Source organism: Dendroctonus ponderosae, unplaced genomic scaffold (assembly GCF_020466585.1).
Source record: "Dendroctonus ponderosae isolate FM_Combo_2020 unplaced genomic scaffold, Dpon_F_20191213v2 Dpon_F_20191213_4, whole genome shotgun sequence".
Taxonomy (NCBI): Eukaryota; Metazoa; Arthropoda; class Insecta; order Coleoptera; family Curculionidae; genus Dendroctonus; species Dendroctonus ponderosae.
The window spans coordinates 16,235,640-16,257,526 of NW_026018611.1; the positions used below are offsets into that span (position 1 = coordinate 16,235,640).

Sequence of the window (21,887 nt, forward strand, 5' to 3'; positions counted from 1 at the left end):
GTGCAAATTGTCAGTTATGTGACTTTGACTTAATCTCATTGTTTAAATTAATAAAAGTAATGTTAATTAATAATTTTGGTGTAAATTTAATTTGGGAGTATGTTTCTTTGGTCTACTTCAGATTTTAGCATAGGTAACCATGTATGACTTAAATTAAATGAACATGAAGCAACACAATTATTTTAATTTAGTAAAATTAGTGCGCTTTCTTTAATTTTACGTTTTTTTGTGGATTGTTCTTTTGTTAAAATTGTGGAATTATTCCATTGAATTTTATGGCCATTATCAAATGCATGTTGACAAATGTGTGATTTATGATATTCTCTGTTTTTTATGTATGATTGGTGTTCTTTGAGTCTTTTCTGTAATGGTCTTGAGGTTTCTCCTATATAAAAAATATTAATATCTTCTAGAAATTTGCGAAAAAAAGATTTTTCTATATTTTTCTCGTGCTCTCCAAGTGAGCTTCTATAACTCCTTAAAAGGAATGACGCCAATTTTGAATCACCCTGTATATGTGATACACCTTTCAAAATTGGTTTGGAAAATGAAACGTATTTAATCGTATGCATCGCATTTACTAATATAGATCGTATTTAATAATACCTATTACCACAACAACTACAACTATGAGCGGCTAATTCAATATACCCCGATCTCACGCCTTTTTCGTCCAGAAGCCGAATTTACGGGCTGCGCGAGTATAACGACGCCAAACCGTGTTCCGATGGAGAGTGCCCCAGCTGTATGATATTCAAGATGTGCATATACCACACTAATACATTGTCTTTACACAGATCTCAAACACGTTAAAGGCACACAAAATCGGAAAATCAAAAAATACCGATGGAAAATGTTTTGATTAAAAACTTGACCTGCCGCAACACATCTAATGTCATTACATCAGTAACGGTGCTTAGCTCTGCTAAGCATACCTTCGTTAGTTGATGCCATTAAAAAAACCTGATTTTTTGGCATTTTTAATGTCAGTTTGTAGACCGTGAGACGTAAACTTGAATATGAAATATACATAAAAAATGCACTTACTTGGGTTTCATACTGGTCAGGAAATGTTAATATTCTCTCATGGATATCAGCACCCCGCGCAGATTCTATCACATCAGCATCGGTTGCAGTCATTCTGCCATATTTAATATTATACCTGTAACAAAATGAAAAATTAAAAATTATTTTTATCTACAAACTGTTATATAATCACTATGATTTGGCGCTCTTTCAAATGTCACAACGATGTTTTTACCGCACTAGTGCTTTTTTAAATAATTACCACACTAGTCCGATAATAAGTCTGCCGATCATTGTCAAAGTTGAAAGAAGTCTTAAAATTGCACATTTTCAAATAAGTTCCAGCGATGCCATCTAAAACTAAAAACGAAGCTTTTAATTTTGTTTCTGATCTTGTGCTAGAAAATCACAAAAGAAATACCAAGAAGCTTTTGATCGGTAATAGAAATGGTGCGGTGAACGAAAAATACACACACAAAGAACATCGAACACGAAATTTGATGGTACCGACCAAAAGCATCTTGGTATTTCTTACGTGGTTTCTCTGGCACAAGATCCGAAACACCATTACATGCTTCGTTCTCAATATCACATGACAGATCGTCGCTTAAACTCATTATAAAATGTGTAATTTTAAGACACAACTTTGACAATGATTCTGATGACAATGACAAATTCTCATTACCTGGATTCTGTATTCAATGTTATTACTAATTATTTTTACTCAAATAATCATTAAAATAATAATCGTTACAGTTGTAGATAAAATATTGTAAGTAGCACGTACGACATTATATTATTAATGGCTACGCCTCGGCCTACAGCCTCGTCGTGCAAATCTTCACATCCGTGCGTGAATAATATTCATATCCTACCGGTTACGTAACTAACTAGTTTACGCTAACTTGAGAAGCTAGGGAGAAGTTAGAAAAATCATTATTTACTCCAGTTCTCTAGTAAGAAGTCGTATTTCTCTCCCTAGGTCAATAATAATAAAAAAAAGTACAGTTGGCGACACATAAAAATGGACGATGAAATAGTTGTGGTGTAAATCTTACTTTCCACCTCGGTTTACCTTTGCATAAATCACATAAAACTGACAAATACATTTGCATATATCAAAACTGCAAACCAGATGCAAATGAACTTGAAAAAATTAAAATAATTACTTTAATGGAGGAAGGGTGGTCAACAAGTGCAGTAACTGAGAGATTTGGAAAACCGAAGAGCACTATTTATAAAATTTTAAAGAAATGGAGAGGACATGGAACTGTACAACGCGCGATAGGCACGGGATTGCTGAAGACGCTGATCTCATCGCACATCTTCAGGAAAATCTGTTTTTTGACGGCGGTGGAAGCTGCACACAATACAGCCTTCCCTGCTTCACAAAGAACTGTGTAGCGTCGAGTAAGACAATTTTCAAAGTGGAGATGTCGTGTGAAACCAAAACAATTTTTAAATCAACAAAATAATGAAGAAAGAGTTGGATATGCCATAGTTGATAAAAAATACGAACTTTTAGGATACTATAATTTTTTGCGATGAAAAAGTGTTTCAGTCCTCACATAATGGCAAAGTTTGCGTCTTCCGGCATCCAAATACATCAGAATCATCAGAAGAAAACATCAGAACAGCGGAAGGATTTCTATGAATGAAGCTTAAGTTGCCGTGGAGCCCTATGTTGGAATATTGACGGCAGGTTGGACAGCAAATCTTATAGTTATATTCAAAAACGTTTTCCTTCCATCAGCAAACCTACTTTTTGAAAATAGCAATAATTTTATTTTCCAATAAGACAACTGCCCTGTTCATAAATTTAGAAAAATGAAAAATAAATTAACTCACATCCCGGTGCTCGAGGACTCCTGATTTAAATCCAATAGAGAATGTGTGGGATTTCATAATTAATTTTAAAAAAAGTTTCACTATAAAGTTGAGATAACCGCCCAAAATCAATTTTTTCCAATGGGAAAACCAATTTATGATAATTTTATCTTATTCATTCACTATTATTTAGTATTAAAAATAAGGGTAAGTTTATGTAAGGTTGTCTATTCCAAAAGAGTTTAGTTTTCGAATTATTGTCAATTTAATGTTTTCATATGGCTATTTTTTTTTTCATTGGCATCTTATTTTAAATCCTGTCACTCTTAGTTGCCATGACGAAAGTGGCCATTTTTAATCCAATAAAATGTCAAAGGAATGATTACAGCTGTCAGTTACCATTAAAAAAAAAGATTTTGGGTGGTTTTCTCAACGTCAATTCGAAACTAATTTTGTTAAAATTTTGTATTAATAGTTATCAAAATGTTGTGGAAATTCCATTAAAGTAAGACCTTTTCAACAAGAGATGCGACTCAAATTAAATAGAACATATTCCCTTATAGGAAAAACCAATAATTATTCGAGTGGTTGCAACTGATTTTTTTAGATAAAATTTCAAATATATCGAAAACGGTTAGGTTTAGGTATAATATATTATACATGAAATATATTTAGAATTTGGTGAAGAATTAAAAAATGTAATAATATATTGCGTGATCCATTTAAAATCAGCAAGTTATCTACTTCCGGTCTAACCGGAAATGTGGCCACCTTGAAAATATTTTAGATCGCTTGCCCCCAATGACTTTGGCATACTCTCCAATTTTCAAATATATCCTAATTATAGTTTGCCACATATCGATCGCGGGGGTCACCGGTGGGACAGCCTGTATAATAGCTCACTTCTCGCCCCAGGAATATAATATACTATTATTAGCTTTTTAAGATAATTCAAAACAATTCATCCATTTTACATTTGTACATTTAAATTTCCAATAGAGGACGTAAGAAAGCTTATTGGGTGTAAGGATTTTATATAACAATTTATACAATTTCGGTTAACATTTGACGAAATAACATGACTTACTTTATAGTGTTGTTGAATAAAACAGTGTCTTGAGGTACCACACCAATGGCTCTTCTCAAAGATTCCTGGGTAATCGTTTTTATATTCTGACCATCTATTACAATGCCACCATTTTCTACGTCGTAAAATCTAAATAATAATCGTATTATTGTACTTTTTCCGCTACCCGATGGTCCCACCTAAAATAAATAAAAATCTATAAAAAAAAACAACTTTTTCCACATACAACATATAATAAATCAACTGTTAACATAATAAAAACTAAAAAAAATTACATTTTATTATTTATTTGTACGTAGCAGCTTCAATCTGACTTTACTCAGACAAATGAAACAGATTTAAGTGAAATGGTTAGAAAGACACAGTTTTGAATGAATATCGTGGTAAAAGTGCTCTTAAGGCGTGCATACTAAACTTCCACACGTGTGACTTAAAATTTCAGAGTTTTAAAATACATATATCATAATAAAAAGTTATTGTATTACGAACCAAAGCAACTGATTTTCCGGATGGCACAGTAAACGTAATATTTTTCAGTACTAGTCTCTCAGGAACATAACTGAAACTGACGTTACTGAATTCGACTGCACCCCTTCTAACCACTAAAGGCCCAGCACCAGGGGCATCAATTATTTCTTTTTCCTCTTTAAGTAGATCGAACATATTTTCCATATCAATAAAGTTTTTCTGAATTGACCTTCAAGAAAACAAATTTTCTGTATATCCAAAACCAACTAATTTATGAGTTCTGTAATATTATCATCATTTACCTGTAATAGGTGCCAAACCAGTTCAGTGGAACATAAAGTTGAACAATGTAAGTAGCAAATAAAACGTAGTCACCAGATGTAAGGGTATGCTTATCTGCTACTAGGTAGGCGCAAAGTAGACTTCCTCCTAGTAAACCAGTGCAAATAATAATATTTTGAACTGTATTAAGTACATTCAAAGTTACATTAGATTTCCATTCTTCGCCCTGAAAAGTAAAATTGGCGTAAACTATTCCTATTTGAATAAAAGTGAAGACAATGTACCTGAAACCTAAAAATAACTTCTCTGAAAGCATCCACTTCGTACGTTTCTGCACCATAGTACTTGACCGTTTCAAAATTCAACAAAGAATCAACACTACGAGCTCTGGTTTCATTGTCAGCCAAATTCATTCTTCTAATAAATTTTGTGCGCCACTCAGTAACCCAAATGGTTATGGCTAGAAGTAAATAATTACACCTCGCAAATGCTAATAAATTTTGCCTATGAAATAAATACATAATATTTGTTATGAAGAGAGGTACAATAAGTACATCTTTTTCTGTTTTTATAGGTTCTTTGGTTTTGTGCATTATAAGTAAAATGTTTTAAAAACTTTACGCTTCTTAGCTTTTTACTTCACATTAATGGTGAGTTCGGGTCATGGACATTGAGTGGTGAATATCAAATTTTGATAATTCATACTCAGCATCGTTTGCAACATGTATGTCAAATTTTAAAACAGTCTATAAATAAGCAAATAAAATATTGAATTACTATTATTTAAAAAAAATCAGCGTGCTATTTTTGAGATTTCAGAAAACTGTTATATGCCCTTGAGATTAATTGTACAGGGTGTTTCCTCATAAGTTGAAACCCACCTAGATCGTTTATTTCAAATAAATTGTGAAGGTGACCAACACAAAAGTTGTTTAATTTTACTCAATTTGTAAAAAATGAAATGTAATGTAAAAAAGAAAAATGCTATCCAATAGCCTCCAAATAGCCGCGACCTAATGCCTCTTGATTCTTTTCTCTGGAAGTATTTAAAAAATATTGTATATGCGAATATAGTTAAACGTCTCAAAATGGTGGATGCAATTAACGATATTAATATTAATTATATCCAATATATCCGAAACGTTATAAATAAAATTGAAGTAGATTATAGAACATGTCTAGCGTTAAACGGAGGTCATATACAAAATCAGCTATTTTATGATTCTGGTTTTATTTATTTATTTGTTTTGAAATTTATTTCATTTCATTTCAGGCTACTTCAATTTGTTACTATGTATTTAAATTTTTTTAAACATAATACATTAAAAATGGCTAATATAAATCTAGGCAATATGTATACATATATAATTCTGAAGTCAGTAAAAAATAAAATCGACCTGTCCAATAATAAATAGAAAGTTTAATTTAAGAAAAAATAGTTTATGTCAAATTTTGACATTTATGTGTTTCATATTTCTAATTTAAATTCAGATTTAAAAAAATTGAGTAAAATTAAACAACTTTTGTGTTGGTCACTTTCACAATTTTTTAAAAATAAACGATCAACGGGGTGTCAACTTATGAGGAAACACCCTCATATGTACAATCACGTCTTCATTTTTTTACGCATAATTTCCGAACACCCTACAGAGCGCCTAATAAAAAAATATTTTTCCGAATAATGTAGCTATTAAAAAAAACATACTTACCAATATACAACATCATAGTAACAAATACAATCAATCCAAACCAAGCATTAAAGGCGGTACAGAAGAATACCACAGCTATGACAATATCTATTAAAGTTGGGGTAATTGAAAAAAATATATAGTTCAACAAATTGTTGATACTATCCGTTCCTCTGTCCATAACTCTTAATACTTCGCCCGTTTTTCTGCTCAAATGCCATCTGAGAGACAAGCTATGCAGATGCCGGAAAAGTTCTACCTACAAATTTTGTTCTGGTTAATCAAATACATTATCCTATTTAAATTATTTCCTCGTGCCAGTGATTAAGAAATAGTGTAAACAGTCTAGTATAAAAATGTCTTCACTACAGTGGAAGTAGGGCACTAAAATACCACTTGTCAATAAGAGTAACTTACTTCTGTTTCTCTGGTGGTATACTGAGAAATTCTTATCCACAAAAATGATCTCAAATTGTTTAACAATCCCATACCTCCGGTTCCACCACCTTGAAGAAACTTGAAAGCAACGTAAATTAAAATCCAATCCCATCTGAAGCTAGGACTCTGACCATTATCATTAGACAACGAATTTACTAAAATAATATAACAATAAATCATCGTGTTTATTTGGTATCTGCTAGTGATGCTATAAATAGTAAAAGTATTTCTATATTATTACTAGCTGACCCGTCAAACGTTGTTTTGCCATAAAAATTACTCCTAGGATTATTTCATTAGAAAAAAATGACTAACTAATTGTCAGTGTGTGGGGATGGTATATATGAGTGGAAGAAGCATGGAGCGCTGTGAACGATGATGAAGTATAAAAATAACACAATACCAAACATTTATATTTCATTGTCATTTATTAATTTTTCTTTATATATTAAATATATATTTATCACTAATTATAATAACTTTACTAAAAACGATATCAATCCTTTAACGCAATAGTGTAAAAAAATTGTTGCAATCCCATCTTTAGCTAACACAAACAAACTGGATGGTTTGCCCACTCGAGAGCATGGTGTGCTCAAATCTAAGCCACAAACAGACATCGTTTGGCATTGAGACTTATTGATAGTCGATCTTATTGAAAATTGAAGACTTAATAATAGAATAAATTGAATTGGCACATCTGTGGGTATACTAGGGATCCGTGGCAGTAATATATTTTCACCTCATTGCAAATTGTATCAATAGATTTGTATGACACCAAGTTCCCTGGCAATAAATGTTGTATTTTGAGATTTAATTCATTGATGTCCACATTTTTTGCTGGCTGCTAAAATTGCTTTTTCCGCCAGCCACTCATGATTAATAAATTGTGTATGTACATCGGGGAAAATACAGGGTGGACCTCAACTAATGTCCAAAAATTCACTAACATTGTTTGGGCAAAAATATTGCGTTTGAGGCAAATTTGTCTTATCTGAAAGTTAGTAGATTCCGACATAAAAATTTCGCTTTTTCTGAATAGATTTTGAACCAGTTTTACTAGAATCACAAAAATTTGTGTTTGGCGGTTTTTTAGATCGGCAAATCCAAATTTCATATTGGCTGGCTTGTAGTTTCTAGAGGGCGCAAGCTGCAATAGTCTGGAGCCATTTAACACATCAGCACTTTTCGGCGTTTCAAATATCGTCATACGGTTGCTAAAATCACATTTTTCGATATTTTTTAAACATAACATGTGTACTTGTTCAAAGTCGATCTTTCTCACCGTTTAGGAGATATTTCACATTGAAACATATAGTGATTTTTTGGCCTAATTGGAAATCTATCTCAAATGTCTAAATAAAAGATTTTTTTTACGCAAATTTTCTATTTAATTTCTTCTAATTAATTTCTATTAAAACTTAACAAACATTAGACAGTATTTATTTAGGCGCGTTCAGAACTACTTTAAAGTAATATGTCAATTTACGACAATATTAAGGATCTAATTTGAGCTAGTTCAAAAAATGACTAGATGTTTCAATGTGAAATAAATATCCCGAAAACGGTGACAGATATCGACTTGAATCAAGTACGCATTTTTGGTTTCGAAAATATTGTAGAACCAGATATTGCCAACAAAAAAGCGATATATTACAACCGAAAAAATTTTGATGTTTTAAATGGCTCCAGGCTATTTCAGCTAGCGCCCTCTAGAAACTACAAGCCAATCAATAGGGAATTTGGATTTGCCTATCTAAAAAAACCCCAAACACAAATTTTTAGGGTACTAGTAAAAACTGGTTAAAATCTATTCAGAAAAAACAAAATTTTTATTTGCACTTTTGACACCCTGTAACTCGGAATCTATTAACTTTCGCATATGACAAATTTACTTAAAACGCAATATTTTTGCCTAAACAAACTGATAGTGGATTTTTAGACATTAGTTGAGGACCACCCTGTATATGTTTTTTGTGGGGGGTGTAAACTACATTTACTTAGAACTCTGGTCCTCCCAGGTACTGTGGTATTCAGGGCCACTGTTGGACTGTGATACTCCACTACCCACTAAACAACATCACCCCCGTTTGGTCTCCCGACACCTTCCGGCATGGCTCCTTTGGACTATCCTTCGGTTGGTGCCCGACCTTGCAATTTTCTGCATAGCTTTTTCTTCTTGTTCTTTTATTTCGACAGCATTTTCCATGAACTCTGTTATCTTTACCCAATTCTCTCTATTCTCCAGCATTTTATAGTATAGATTTTATACTTTTGTTTAATTTGCATTTTCTCGCAGTTTTTGCCTGTAGCCCGTGCTCCGTAAATCTGCAGCATCCAAAGAGCATATGTTCTTTGGATGATTAATGATTAATCGGGGAATATTTCATTAATGAGAACATCTTGCGACTCAAGGATTGTGCAGTAAATTTTCCCTCGCCGATATCTAACAGTTGTTTTAAAAATGTTTCAGCAGGTGGATCTCGAAGGATTTGAACGCGCATATTCACTTTTAGCTGTAATTTTTAAACATTCCTAAATGTGATTACCCCACAGTGGGGATGATTTTAAGCAGTCGTTGATTTGATCGTATACGTTGAACGTGGAATCACTGGAAGTGTTTCAAAGTGAAATCAGGAGTACCAGAGTGCCGCCAAATAGTTTGTCGTTGTTTTTAAGATATCTCAATGGCCTGTTCAACGTCTCAAGGGAATGTTTGTGTGCAATATATGCATTCATTGAGCACTGTGGCCATGGACGATGTCTTTTTATGTTGCACACTGTATCTAGGTTATTTAGAAATTTTAGTGGCAGCTTAAATAGTGAATGAGCTGTTCTGCCTCCATCCATTCATAAGAATGAGAGAAATAAGGAACGTTTTGCCAGGTCCACCTGGTGCGTCCAAAGAAAAAAGAATCTTAATTTTTTCATCCAAAAAATATGATAATCGTAAACGTCACTATTACGATTGATGCACAAAGAATAATAATAATGGCCGAAAACTGTAGGAAGTGAGGAATATAAAATTATAACAACACAAAATAATAAATCAACAATTTTGATAGTGATAATACGAGGGTCGTTTGATAAGTCAGTGACTTTGAATTTCCCGCGCAGTAACTTTTCAATTCTACACTACTCCCGTCAACTGTCGTCTGTTTGTAGACTGAGTTTCGCTGTAGTCGTACCAGCACAAATGACGCAGAACATTCAGATTGTCCAAAAGAGGTTGTTACGCCAGAATTGGTCGATAAAATCCATAGAACGATACTAAACGATCGGATAATAAAAGTGCGTGAGATGGCTGAGACGAATATTTGGACATGAAAAAGATATCTGAACGATGAGTGCCGCGATTGCTGACACCCGACCATAAGCGCTCCCATGTGATTATTTCAAATTAATGTTTAACGATCTTCCATCGCAATCCTAACGAGTTTTTGCGACGTATTGCGACGAATATTGCGACGTTTAACGATCTTCCATCGCAATCCTAACCGTTGACGAAACGTGGATCAATCACAACACACCAGAGACCAAAGAACAAAACAGTGGATGTCTTCAGGTGAACGAGCACCAAAGAAGGTGAAAATGGGTCTGTCGGCCAACAAGGTTATGGCCACAGTTTTTTGCGATACACGCGGTGTCATTCATACCGATTACCTTGAAAACGGTAAACCGATCACTGGCGCATATTATTCAGAGCGTTTGGACAGATTCGGTGGTGACTTGAGGCTAAAACGGCCGCATTTGGCGAAAAAAAGTGCTGTTTAGCCCCCTATGACTATTTCCTGTTTCCAAACCTGAAGAAATGGCTAAGCGGTAAGAGATTTGGATCCAATGAAGAGGTCATCATTGAAACAAACGCATATTTTGAGGACCTCGAGAAATTCTATTATTTGGAACGGATAAAAAATTGGAAAGCCTCTGGACTAAGTGTATCGAGCTAAAAGGAGATTATGTTGAGAAATAAAACGGTTTTTGGCCTACAAAAAAACATTTCTTTCTTTCAAAAAGTCACTGACTTATCACACGACCCTCGTATAATAAATGTAAATACGAGGAGAAAAAAAATGGAAATACGCTGGACTGTGTATCGAGCTAAAAGGAGATTATGTTGAAAAATTAAACGTTTTTTGTCTCGTTGAAAAAAGTCACTGACTTATCAAATAGCAATTAAAGATAATTTTCGTTGAATTTTGCTGAAAATGAGAATAATTCGAAGGTGCAGAACAGGTATTAAAGTTTTTTCATTAGTAATTAAAATTTGATGTAACTTACAATTTTTGTCAATATGGGAAATCAATTTACTTTCTTGTTATAAAGTATAACGATACGCTTGTTTACTTTTGTAAATTATTTTGCAGTAATTTGTTACTTTGGCTGAATATAATACTCACCAATAAGCTTGTTGTAGAGTGGAACATACAAATTAACCACTCTTCCTCCAGCTAGTAGAAAAAAGCAAAATACAACCCGTAATTGTAATGCACAATCCTTTTTTGGCCACATAAACGGCATCAAAGTTTTCATCTTCTTCCAAAAATTCCTCCATGTGGATTCATTTTCGTTAGTTCCCTACAAATCCATACGAAACTATATTTACCGAATCAAATACCAGAACGGTTATCACTTTAAAGTTTCTTCCAGTTTGTTTGATTTTTCTCATTACTTTAAAGCAAATAAAAATTTTGACAAAGGAAAATTATATGACGGGTAAATATAACCTTAGCTGACAATAGATTTGCAGTATTACAAAGGTCATAGATTCTAATGTGTAATTTTTGGAGACAAAATAATTTGAAAATGTTTGCAGTAGTTTTACAATTTATCGAAAACTACTATTTTGCATAACTGAAGTAATGGCGAATTACATTGTTTCCTAAATATAAAGAAATTAGATGGAATAATAAAAAAAACTTTTTAATAAAATAAAACTAATTAAATCGCATAAATTAAATAAACTTACGCCATACATCGTGGGGTTAAAGCTAAAACTGGCCAAGTCTAAAATGTCAATTTTGGGTAAATATACTTTTAAACCAATTATATCAGAATTCCTTTGGAAACTCGGTCATTAAAAATATATCTTATTGCACTTGTTTGTGTGGCTTTGGGGAGCTTCGTTAGTTTTTGAAGACAAACATATTATTTTCTTAAATTGGTGAACAAACACAAATACGGCAATTTTGGACTTGATCACTTTTAGCTTTAAATCCACGATAAGCGTCGAAGGTCATATATTTATAACTAATATAATAATAACTAACAAACTTACGGGTACTAAGTTTCTGGTGGAATCATTTAAATTGAAATAATCTATATTTTGAATTATTCCGGGAGCTTTCAGCCCCAACGCAAAAAGCACCAGGGTTAAAACATATCTCACAACGAACAAAGACATTTGAATCTTGTTCGTAATGCTGAAAAAGTAAATGTTTGCATTTGAATTATACATGTGATCTCTCCCAAACTAAGTAGTGTAGAAACTTAAAATACAGTTTTCATGAGGTGCATTTCTTTTTCACCACAAATTTTTCACATGTTTATTTTTCTTAGATTTATACATCATTTAAATCTATTTTTCCTTTGAAAAAATGCAAATGCCAGGTTCTAAGAATAAAGTAACCCAGGCGGGTAGGGCAGAAGGCCCAAAATCCCGCACTGAAAACGATTCAGTATGCCTCATGGATTCTGGTGGAGGCAAGAAATTGGCAAAAACAAAAATTATGATCGCCACATACAATTGCAGAGCACTACTAAAGGACGAGAAAGTCTTCGACTTGGAAAACAAAGCAAGGGATATTGAATGAGACATAATTGGTCTTCCGGAAGTCAGAAGAAAAGATCTGCTTGTGTTGCAATCTGGAAATTCTGTATTCTATAAAAGTCATGATACAGACAGTCAGTAGGCTTTCTAATAAAAAAATCAATAATCCCAAAAATTGAGACCACAACGGGAATATCAAAAAGACTAGTATGTATAACCCTTAAAATAAATGAAAAACAAGTTAAAACGCATACAAGTATGTTGTGGTTAATAAGTGACCGTGATGATAATCAGTAAAAGACACCTATTTTAGGTTTGTGGGTTTTTCGGTTTTCGGTTTAGGTTTGTGGGTTTCCACTTTATTTAGAGCCCATATACTAGTGGTGTGAGATTTGATTACTTTTGAATATTCGTATATACCGACAGTTACTTTTGGATTCAATGCTCGTTCCTTCGGATCAGTTATTCAAGTACTCATTCTAGTCGCAAATCTTACGAAAGTCGAATGACCGATATTGGTATTTTATTAGTGCCCTTCAGATTTGTTACACGGACACTTTGGTCATACAAACCATATCCAACCCTTTATTTTATGATTCCCGTAATAGATAGGTATATTTACGTCTAGCAGTAAATAATCAGACCATTTTTATCAATTTTTTAGTCAGTTGCTAATTGATTCCCTATTGTAGTGTTTATTGTTATTGTAGATATTGCCAACAGACATTTTGAACCCCCACGGTTGTTAGTACCTGCAGTTTCAAAATAAATTGTCTTTTTGAAACAATTTTTGAAAGCAAGTCATTTAACTCTGTGAAGCAAGATGCCACACATCCATAAATAAATTTTGGCACAGTAGCAATACAGTGCTGCAATTATCAAATGTAATAAACATCTTTTTACAAATATGCAGTTTCGAAGTTTACCATGCGGCAACGTGCAACGCTTTTTTTAGTGATTAGAATCGACCGACGTTGAAAATCAAACGTTGAATACGGACGAAACGGTTGAAAAACCTTTAATGCCTAAGTAAGAAACAAGACACAGAGACAAAATTAAAGAAATAGCCAATAAGTTCTATCAAGACCTTTACTTACCAAGAACAGAAAGACCACCAGGAAACCAAAACAAAGGAAAAGTAGTTAACGTTGGCTCTCAAGAGATACCAGAAGTGAACGAGGAAGAAATTATACATGCTATAAATTCAATCAAGAAAAACAAGACACCAGGCGGAGATTATATAATCGCGGAAATGATCAGGGAGGCCAATAAATTGTCATACCGCAGCTAAAGCACCTTTTGAACCCCTGTATGGAATAAATAATACCCACGAATTGAAATGAGCCAATAATAGTTATATTATTTAAAAAAATAGATCGAACAATGCTGGAAAACTATAGACTCATTAGCTTGCTGTCTCAAACGTATAAGCTTTTTACCTGAATCACAACCAACAGAATTACAAATAAGCTAGATGCCTACCAATCGATATAATAAGCCGTATTCCGCAAAGAATATAGCGCTATATTTGAAGAACTAGACAAAGCGCGAATAGACCATCATCAAAGGCAAAAATAAAGCTTCACGAAGAAACAGACAACATTGAAGTCATGAGAGGTATCAGACAAGGAGATACGTGATGGTAGACGGCTGTATCTTGGAAAGTATTTGTTGTGGTGTTCGGGAAAAAAAATTGATAACAAACTCGAAGAAAAAGATTTGCTGGAAATTATTTTGAAATTTCTTAGATGACCGCTAGATGGCGTAATTGCAAAGGGTATTTTGAAAAGTCGATTTTATACAGAAATTGTCCCGATCAGTGAAACACCTATAAGTTTAGTCAAAAGATCATAAAAACCGTACTAGTTTCCTTATGAACTTTTTTTCTAACTTGTCAAATAAAGGGTGTGGGGGGAGTCACACCGCTTAATGCAAAGCCATTAATGTTGTTATTGGCCACCATGTGTAAGGAAATACATTAACATTTTGTTCAAAACTAGATTTACGTAAGAACTATTATTTGAATAAATTTATATTCACCCTTGCAGTTGAAACCACCAATCTTTTTGGTTTAGATTCAAAAACGCTAAATTCTCTGCAACAAATACTAGCGTCCAAAACAATAATAATACTACCCCATGGCCTCTGGTTGGCACTGATGGCAATAGGAAATGTCGCTCGATATTGATTATCCATCCTGAATAAAGGTATGCAAATATTGTCAAAAAGAGGTATGTAATCTGAAATAAACAACAAATATTCAGTTAGTAGAAATCAACAATCAGTAAACCAGATAGTAATAATAAATAGTTTAATTGGGTTACTTACCATGTATCCATAAACTGCCGAGTCTTCAAATATTGTTGCCGTTAATATAAGTCTAACTACATTAATAATCGGCAAGCATACAGTAATAACTATCTGTAAACAATAGAGCTTTGATTTAGGCAAGTGCGCTGGTGATACTTCTGTTCCATATTTCCGGTATATATATAGTTGAATTGTTCCTTAAAATGAAAAATTTAAAAATAAAAATAAACATTTCAAGAAGTATCTACAGGGTGGCCCATTGTAATGGAATCAGTCAAATATATTGTAAGTTATAGCAAATACAAGAAAATGTGATATACATGTTGTGAAATTGCTTGAGGGAACCCGAATGTGATACCAATTTTTTTATAGATGATGCTGTTAACGTCAGGTGGTCAATTTTTCAAACGCATTGGTATACTTTTTACTAAAAAATCCGATTCAGCATTTAATTCTAAATGAAAAAGTATAAAGTTATATATGGGCTAATTAAGTTGAAGGCAGGTGTGGCACAATGCCGAAAACAAATGATGAGCACTATCGAATAATTACTAAATGAATAATTGTAATCAATATAATCATTCGAATTAATTAATTCACTGAATAGTGCGCGCTATCTCGTGCAGTGTAGGATAGTTACAAATTACAAACTTATACTCATTTGAAAATACAAGTTTCTAGTTAGTATGAACTAGAGGTGTGATAAACGGTTATTTTTCTGTAACTGGTTACAACGTTCCAGTTTCACCTTGGTAATAGGTTTCAAAATGCGGTTCCAAATCGAACATGTTACTTTTTAAATTTTTCATAAAAATGGAGAATGATGATGATAGTAGAAATAGTGATGATATATAATAATTTCATTTATTAAAAACAATTCTTAACATTGGTAAACGTAAAATAAAATCTTCTAAAATTAAAAACAAAACATGGTCAGAAGTAACTACTTAAAGAACAAAAACCTGATAATAAATTAGAGTGATTAAATAAAATATACGGTTTATATGCGTAAATGTTGAATGAACAAAAATGAATTAATATTTAAGAATACAATTTTTTCCAGATGCTTTTTACTGATTCTAGTTCTTGGCGCGTTTATGATAGCACCCGCTTTAGAAAATAATCTCTCGCATTTCGTTTCACAATCACATTAAATAATCCACAATAACAACAAACAGAAATGCGTGTTTGGCAAGCCTGGGCAAAGTATTAAAGCCCATTTATAAACTTGACGTTGCCGTTTGCGGTGACAATTGCCCTTTGCGCTACAAAAGGCGATTTATATACTTGCCGTTACCGTTTGCCGTCAGTCGAATTTTTAACCTAAAATCTTGCCTCTTGTTATTGAATGTTTTGAATCAGCTGATTTGGTCCGACCAAATACTGAATTCAGATTGGTTGGTACGTCAGTACTACTGCTGTTCTACGAACGTTCACCGGCAAGAAATAAAATTGGTTTATATCGAGCGGCACGGAACGGAAACGGTACCGGCCAGCGGTGTTTATAAATGGATGTTAGGTAATTCAATACTTGAATTTCGACCCAAACGGTAACGGTGAACGCAAACGTCAAGTTTATAAATAGGCCTTTCCTCGAGTTAATTTTGGTACCACCAAAAAATAATTTTACAAAAATATGTCGACCTTACAACGTTTAACGTAAACGTATTAACATTCAAATAACTTTCATTTCATCTCTGACTGAATTTATATTTAAAAATGGCCAGCTTGCTTAAATGCAGGTGCACATTCTGCTTAAAACGTTTGTCATTTTACATTTAATCTATGATGGAATTTATGTCTTAGACTCTTAACTCATATGCAAGTGCATATTCTGCTTAGTTTGCTGGTAAAAGGCATATAACTCCCGAGCTAAGTTTCTTGAGAGAAATCCCTTTTTATCAAGATTTATTACAGTATGTCAGAAAACTAAATACTAGATTAAAAATTGCGGAATTATATCATCGCAGCAACTAAACAAATTTTTGCTGGTTCCTCTATTAGTAATCACCATTTAAGTGCGCACAACTGTTTCTGTTTTATGAGACGGTTCCAAAAACAACGGTTTAAGTTGGCAAACGGCTGCAGCTGGATAAATCGCTCGACGGTGTCCGAAGTGCGCACCGCTGTTTCGGTTTTATGAGACGGTTCCAAAAAAAACTGTTAAATCGGCTAGCTGTAACTACGGTTTCAGGTTAGACATTTGGAACACTGTTATTTTAGTAGTTACGTTAAATACCGAACATTCCTAGTGTGAACTAATTTAGTACTGTACTTTATTCATGAAAAAAGTAATGCAGCGACTTAAAATCCATTATCTAAGCTGTTTATTATCACCATGCCAATATGACATGACAACGTTTATAAATGTAATTTTAGTAATCGAAATCCCATTCCTTGCAAATCGTTATGGTGTGTAGAACTGTTGGACACAATTTATCTGTTTCTGGTCGAGTGTGAATAGGTTCATTTGTTTTAGGCAGGTTAATTTATAATTTATGCGTTTTTTTAGGAATTTCTGTTAAGTTCACCCAACTGGCAAAGTCACATTCCAACAGTTTCGGTCTATTCGCTGGTAACATATGTTACACACGCTGATGAGATTTATACCTATAAATCTTATGATGCCATCCATCGTCGAGATGTTTAATAGACACCGTAGAGTAAGAAACGTAAGTTCATTAGGTATGATCGGACAATTGATGGAGCCACGAATCAAACCACGCAAGAAACGAATTTCAACCAGTGTACGTCGATCCTGAAGAGATGGGAACAAATTATTCCGAAGAAGTTCAAAATGAGTTTCCAATAGGTGGGCAAATTCCATGTGTACGGTAATTTAAGTATTTTAGAAAACGTCTCTGAACGACTTCGAGGGCGTTAATGTGGTTAGCCGAGTCATCAAGAGAGGTTATCCTATAGAATAGCGTCATGTCGTCCACATAAAAGGACACTAACATAAACATCAGCAACAATGTCACTTATAAACAAGTTGAACAACAAAGGACACAAGGCATTGTCCTGTGGCACACCCGACGTTCCCACAAAGCGCAACGAGGTCTGACCACAACACTCCACTCTCAGACATCTGCGTGATAGGTAGGAGCCAATGAACATTGCATATACTGATATACCCAGCTCAATCGTCGTCAAGACCAAATTTGACCAATGAGTGCGCCATCTTCGTGCAGTCTTTTGTAGATTTTTCTCGCCTGCTTGGATTTCGCTTGTAGGACCATCAGCTGCCTTTGGGGCTGGGGATTTCAATCACTCGAATTGTCAATTGGATAGACTGGCACAGTCTGGATGAGACTGGAGTGAGAACGTGGAGCGGAAATTGGCAGCACGAGGTGTCAGCGATTTTGAATGCGACGTAGAGCTGATATTTGGGCGAGTATAGAGCCATTCATTAGATTTTCATGTATTCGTTTCATTTCATTTCACATTCATTTCATAGTATTAGATTAGATAGGTATACTAATTTAAATAACTATTGTAATCCTAAATTAATGTCTTAATTAAACAGTTTTCATTAAAGTTGATTTTTTTTATTTTTCTGTCTGAACAGGACTGAACACTGTCTGTCTCTCTCTATGTCTAAAAATACTAGGCTCTCACCCGAAATCTGAGTCAGTAGATGTCATAGTGTTTGTTGAATAGGTAGGTTTGGATTTTCACTTGTGTATATTATACATAAATGCCTAAAATTCATGCAAATGGCAGCACCAAACACGACTAATTGAAGGTATAGACTGTTTTGGCACGCATCATTTAAAATGACAATATACACAAACCGAATGATTAAAAAGTTTATGGCTTGGGCAACTCTGGCAGCCAATATTGGATTGGTTCTTTTAAAATGGGCCACGCTTTATATTTATGCAGAAAATCCTTAAGCACTTGATGAAAGCAACGATATAATTAGCCCCGCTCAATTGTTGATTTTTATCCGTGGCATTGATAATCAATTTCATGCAACAGAAGAACTTGCTGCATTAAAGAGCCTCCATGGGAATACAAGAGGTGAAGATATATTTCTGCAACTATTAGATGTTTTCAACATGTACGATCTCAAACGGGGAACATTAAAAAATTTGACAACTGACGGTGCAAAGAACATGACGGGTCACAATACTGGTTTGGTAGGCATGATTAATAAAAAATTTAACGAATTAAATATTACACACCCTCTTCTGCAACTTCATTGTATTTTGCACTTTATGCAAAAGTTGTAAATTTTGAAAATGTTATAAATATTGTAGTAAAGTTTATCAATTATATTCGCAAAAACGGTATGAACCATTGAACAATCCGGGATTTCTTAAAAGAACTTGACGCAAAATGTGAAGATATCACTTTTCTGAAGTAAGATGGCTCAGCCGTGGGAAAGTTTTAAAAATTTTTCGAATTCATAGACGAGAATGAAATGTTTTTGACAGAACAAGGAAATAATGTACCAGCATTATTGAATTTTAAATGGATAAGCTTATCGTTAGCTTTTCTTGTGGACATCACAACTTGCCTCAATAATTTAAATGTAACGCTACTAGACAAAGGAAAGCTAATCAAGGCGATATTTACAGAAATCAAAAGTTTCCAGCTTAAAGTAAAATTGTTTGTTTAAGATTTATCTGACATTTGTTTGCTCTAATTTGTATTTAAATTTTAGATTTATAAATTATTCTATTTTTATGTATTGTCGCGCCATCTAGCTTAAAACACGTTGTTTAGTTATCGGGAACTGCTTTGTCGTGCGCATGACGCAAGGGCGGAAGCGACAAAAGTCGAGACGGCGTAGGGCGACAGACCTTATTTATTCGTGATGTAATCGTGATCGTAATTGTCCAGTACCGTAAACTAGTCTTTGTTCCACTTACAATAAACCTATTTAAACAAAAGTGGTGGTCCATCAAACCTCAATCAATCCATTGTTTACTTCTCAATTTGAAAAGAATAATTATTGTCATTTTCCTACTTTGCAATCGATTTTAACCAAAAACGACAATGTTCTTCGAATATTTCAGGCACTAAAAGTACTGGATGAGAATTTTCGTCGTCGGTTTCAAGATTTTTATGCAAAAGATATTGATTTGATATTGTAAAAGCACCAGAGAATTTACAACTAGAATTAATTGATTTGCAATCTAACAATGTATGTAAAATAATTTTGATGAAAATAATTTAATTTACTTTTATTGAAATCTACCAGAAAATAAGTTTACCAATTTAAGACATTTTGCAACATCATTGATTTATATTTTTCAAGCACCTATTCATGCGAACATTTTCAATAATTAATTTCATAAAATCAAAATATGTATAGAACAAGGTTGACGGATGAAAATTTACAAAATTTGTTTAGGATCTCAGTATCCCAAACACAACCGGACTTAAATGAATTATCAAACAATATTCAAGAACATAAAGCGCATTGAATTTTAATGAATAAATAAAATCAAAGATAAACAAACAAAAATTGTAAAATTTTTGTTCTCTGATATTATTGTTACCCATTATAGCATGTCAATAAAGATTTTTTTCAATATTTATTTTTAATAACATTTATACGCGTAGATCAGTTGTGACCTTTTTTTAGGTGTTAAGTGGAAGAAAAACGTTCGATAGCGTGTTTATTTGATGATAATTGAACACCAAAATGTGGTGACCTTTTCTTTTGGGTGTTAAAGTTAGGAAAGGGTCCGTTAAAATTTTCTGCGTCTAGCAGAAAAAAACATTATTTTGAAAATGGCCTGCCTTACATTATGATTGATTTGAAACGTATTTCGCTCAAGGAAGTCAAATATAATGTCATAATATTTAATTAATCTTTGACTATTGTTGAGATAAAATGTGATTTTCCTGGATGATACACTATAAAATTATTTTTTTTACGTTTGACTTATACCCTTGTACTTGTTATTTGGAGATAAATGCACATATTTGAGGATAACAGTATATATTTTAAGCTTTAAGTGGACCTACTTACCAGCTATTAAAATAAATCCAGCAATTATAGAACTAGTTAGTGTGTCCATAAAACATGGGTTAACACCATTATCAACCCGAACGTCCCAAATAGAAGCATTTGGGGAACAGTATGAGAAGTTGTACTGAGTGACCATCTTCATCTATCTGAAATATTAAACGAATATTATCAATTATATAATGGTGCAGAACTGCGAATTAATGTCTATGTGATTCAGATAAACGCCGATAAGGTTACCATTAGAAACATTTTTTCTGCATGTTTCGTTAACCGTCCTACTATTAGTTAAATAGCAAGATAATACTTAGATAGATAAATTATATTTACAAACTCTTTGGGAATTTCCTTGCTTGTTTACAACTTTCTTGTACAAAAGGTCCATATCATTTGTTAATTCACTTACAAAAAAGTTATTTAATAATCTTATATGTATTACCTATATCATACACCGCTTAACACTCTAGTTAATCATAGCTTCAATGAATAAATTAATGCGAACTTTGATTACGTTTCTTTATATTATTGTTTAGTCATTACTCATTACAAAATTGTATATTTAGAATAATAATAGCAAATGATTGTTTAAGCCTGAAATGTCAACATTGTGATTGTCATGTAGTCAGTACCTGAGCGATCACCCTTTATAACGCAATTACACATGTGTAGTAGGCAATCGGTTATACAATAACGTGTGTAGGTGGACGCGTTTGAGATGAGCTGTTCGATTAGAATCTAGGTCTTAACATTACTGCTGCTTGAATTATTATTAATTATGTGGAACTGATAAAGAAGTCATCAAAATATTTTTCATACCCTTGGAGTGAGAAATCACTCCTAAAGGCGGATGGCCAACGGCATGAGAATGCAGAAGGCAAAGAGAAACCACTGCATTAATGTTAAAGCCCGTTTACACGTTCAAGCCATCTGAACGATTTGGCTTGCGCAAGCCAGATCTGTGCAGATGAACTGAACGAAAATCTGGCGTTTACACGTTCAGTTCGTTTT

General features: G+C 33.4%; 1 protein-coding gene across 1 annotated transcript in view; it reads right to left on the reverse strand.

Moving 5' to 3' along the window:
- Window positions 1-21,491, reverse strand: part of LOC109540428 (ATP-binding cassette sub-family B member 6) — a 24,886-nt gene extending 3,395 nt beyond the window's left edge. Inside the window, exons 1-13 of the mRNA XM_019908794.2 lie at window positions 21,319-21,491; window positions 20,883-21,028; window positions 14,915-15,093; window positions 14,627-14,826; window positions 12,095-12,239; window positions 11,217-11,394; window positions 6,796-6,971; window positions 6,400-6,637; window positions 4,975-5,150; window positions 4,711-4,916; window positions 4,430-4,637; window positions 3,941-4,119; window positions 1,048-1,162 (exon numbers count right to left, since the gene is read on the reverse strand). Of these exons, the coding sequence (XP_019764353.2) occupies window positions 1,048-1,162; window positions 3,941-4,119; window positions 4,430-4,637; window positions 4,711-4,916; window positions 4,975-5,150; window positions 6,400-6,637; window positions 6,796-6,971; window positions 11,217-11,394; window positions 12,095-12,239; window positions 14,627-14,826; window positions 14,915-15,093; window positions 20,883-21,024 (2,142 nt within the window). The 5' untranslated portion in view covers window positions 21,025-21,028; window positions 21,319-21,491. The remainder of the gene's footprint in view (window positions 1-1,047; window positions 1,163-3,940; window positions 4,120-4,429; window positions 4,638-4,710; window positions 4,917-4,974; window positions 5,151-6,399; window positions 6,638-6,795; window positions 6,972-11,216; window positions 11,395-12,094; window positions 12,240-14,626; window positions 14,827-14,914; window positions 15,094-20,882; window positions 21,029-21,318) is intronic.
- Window positions 21,492-21,887: the final 396 nt, after the last annotated feature.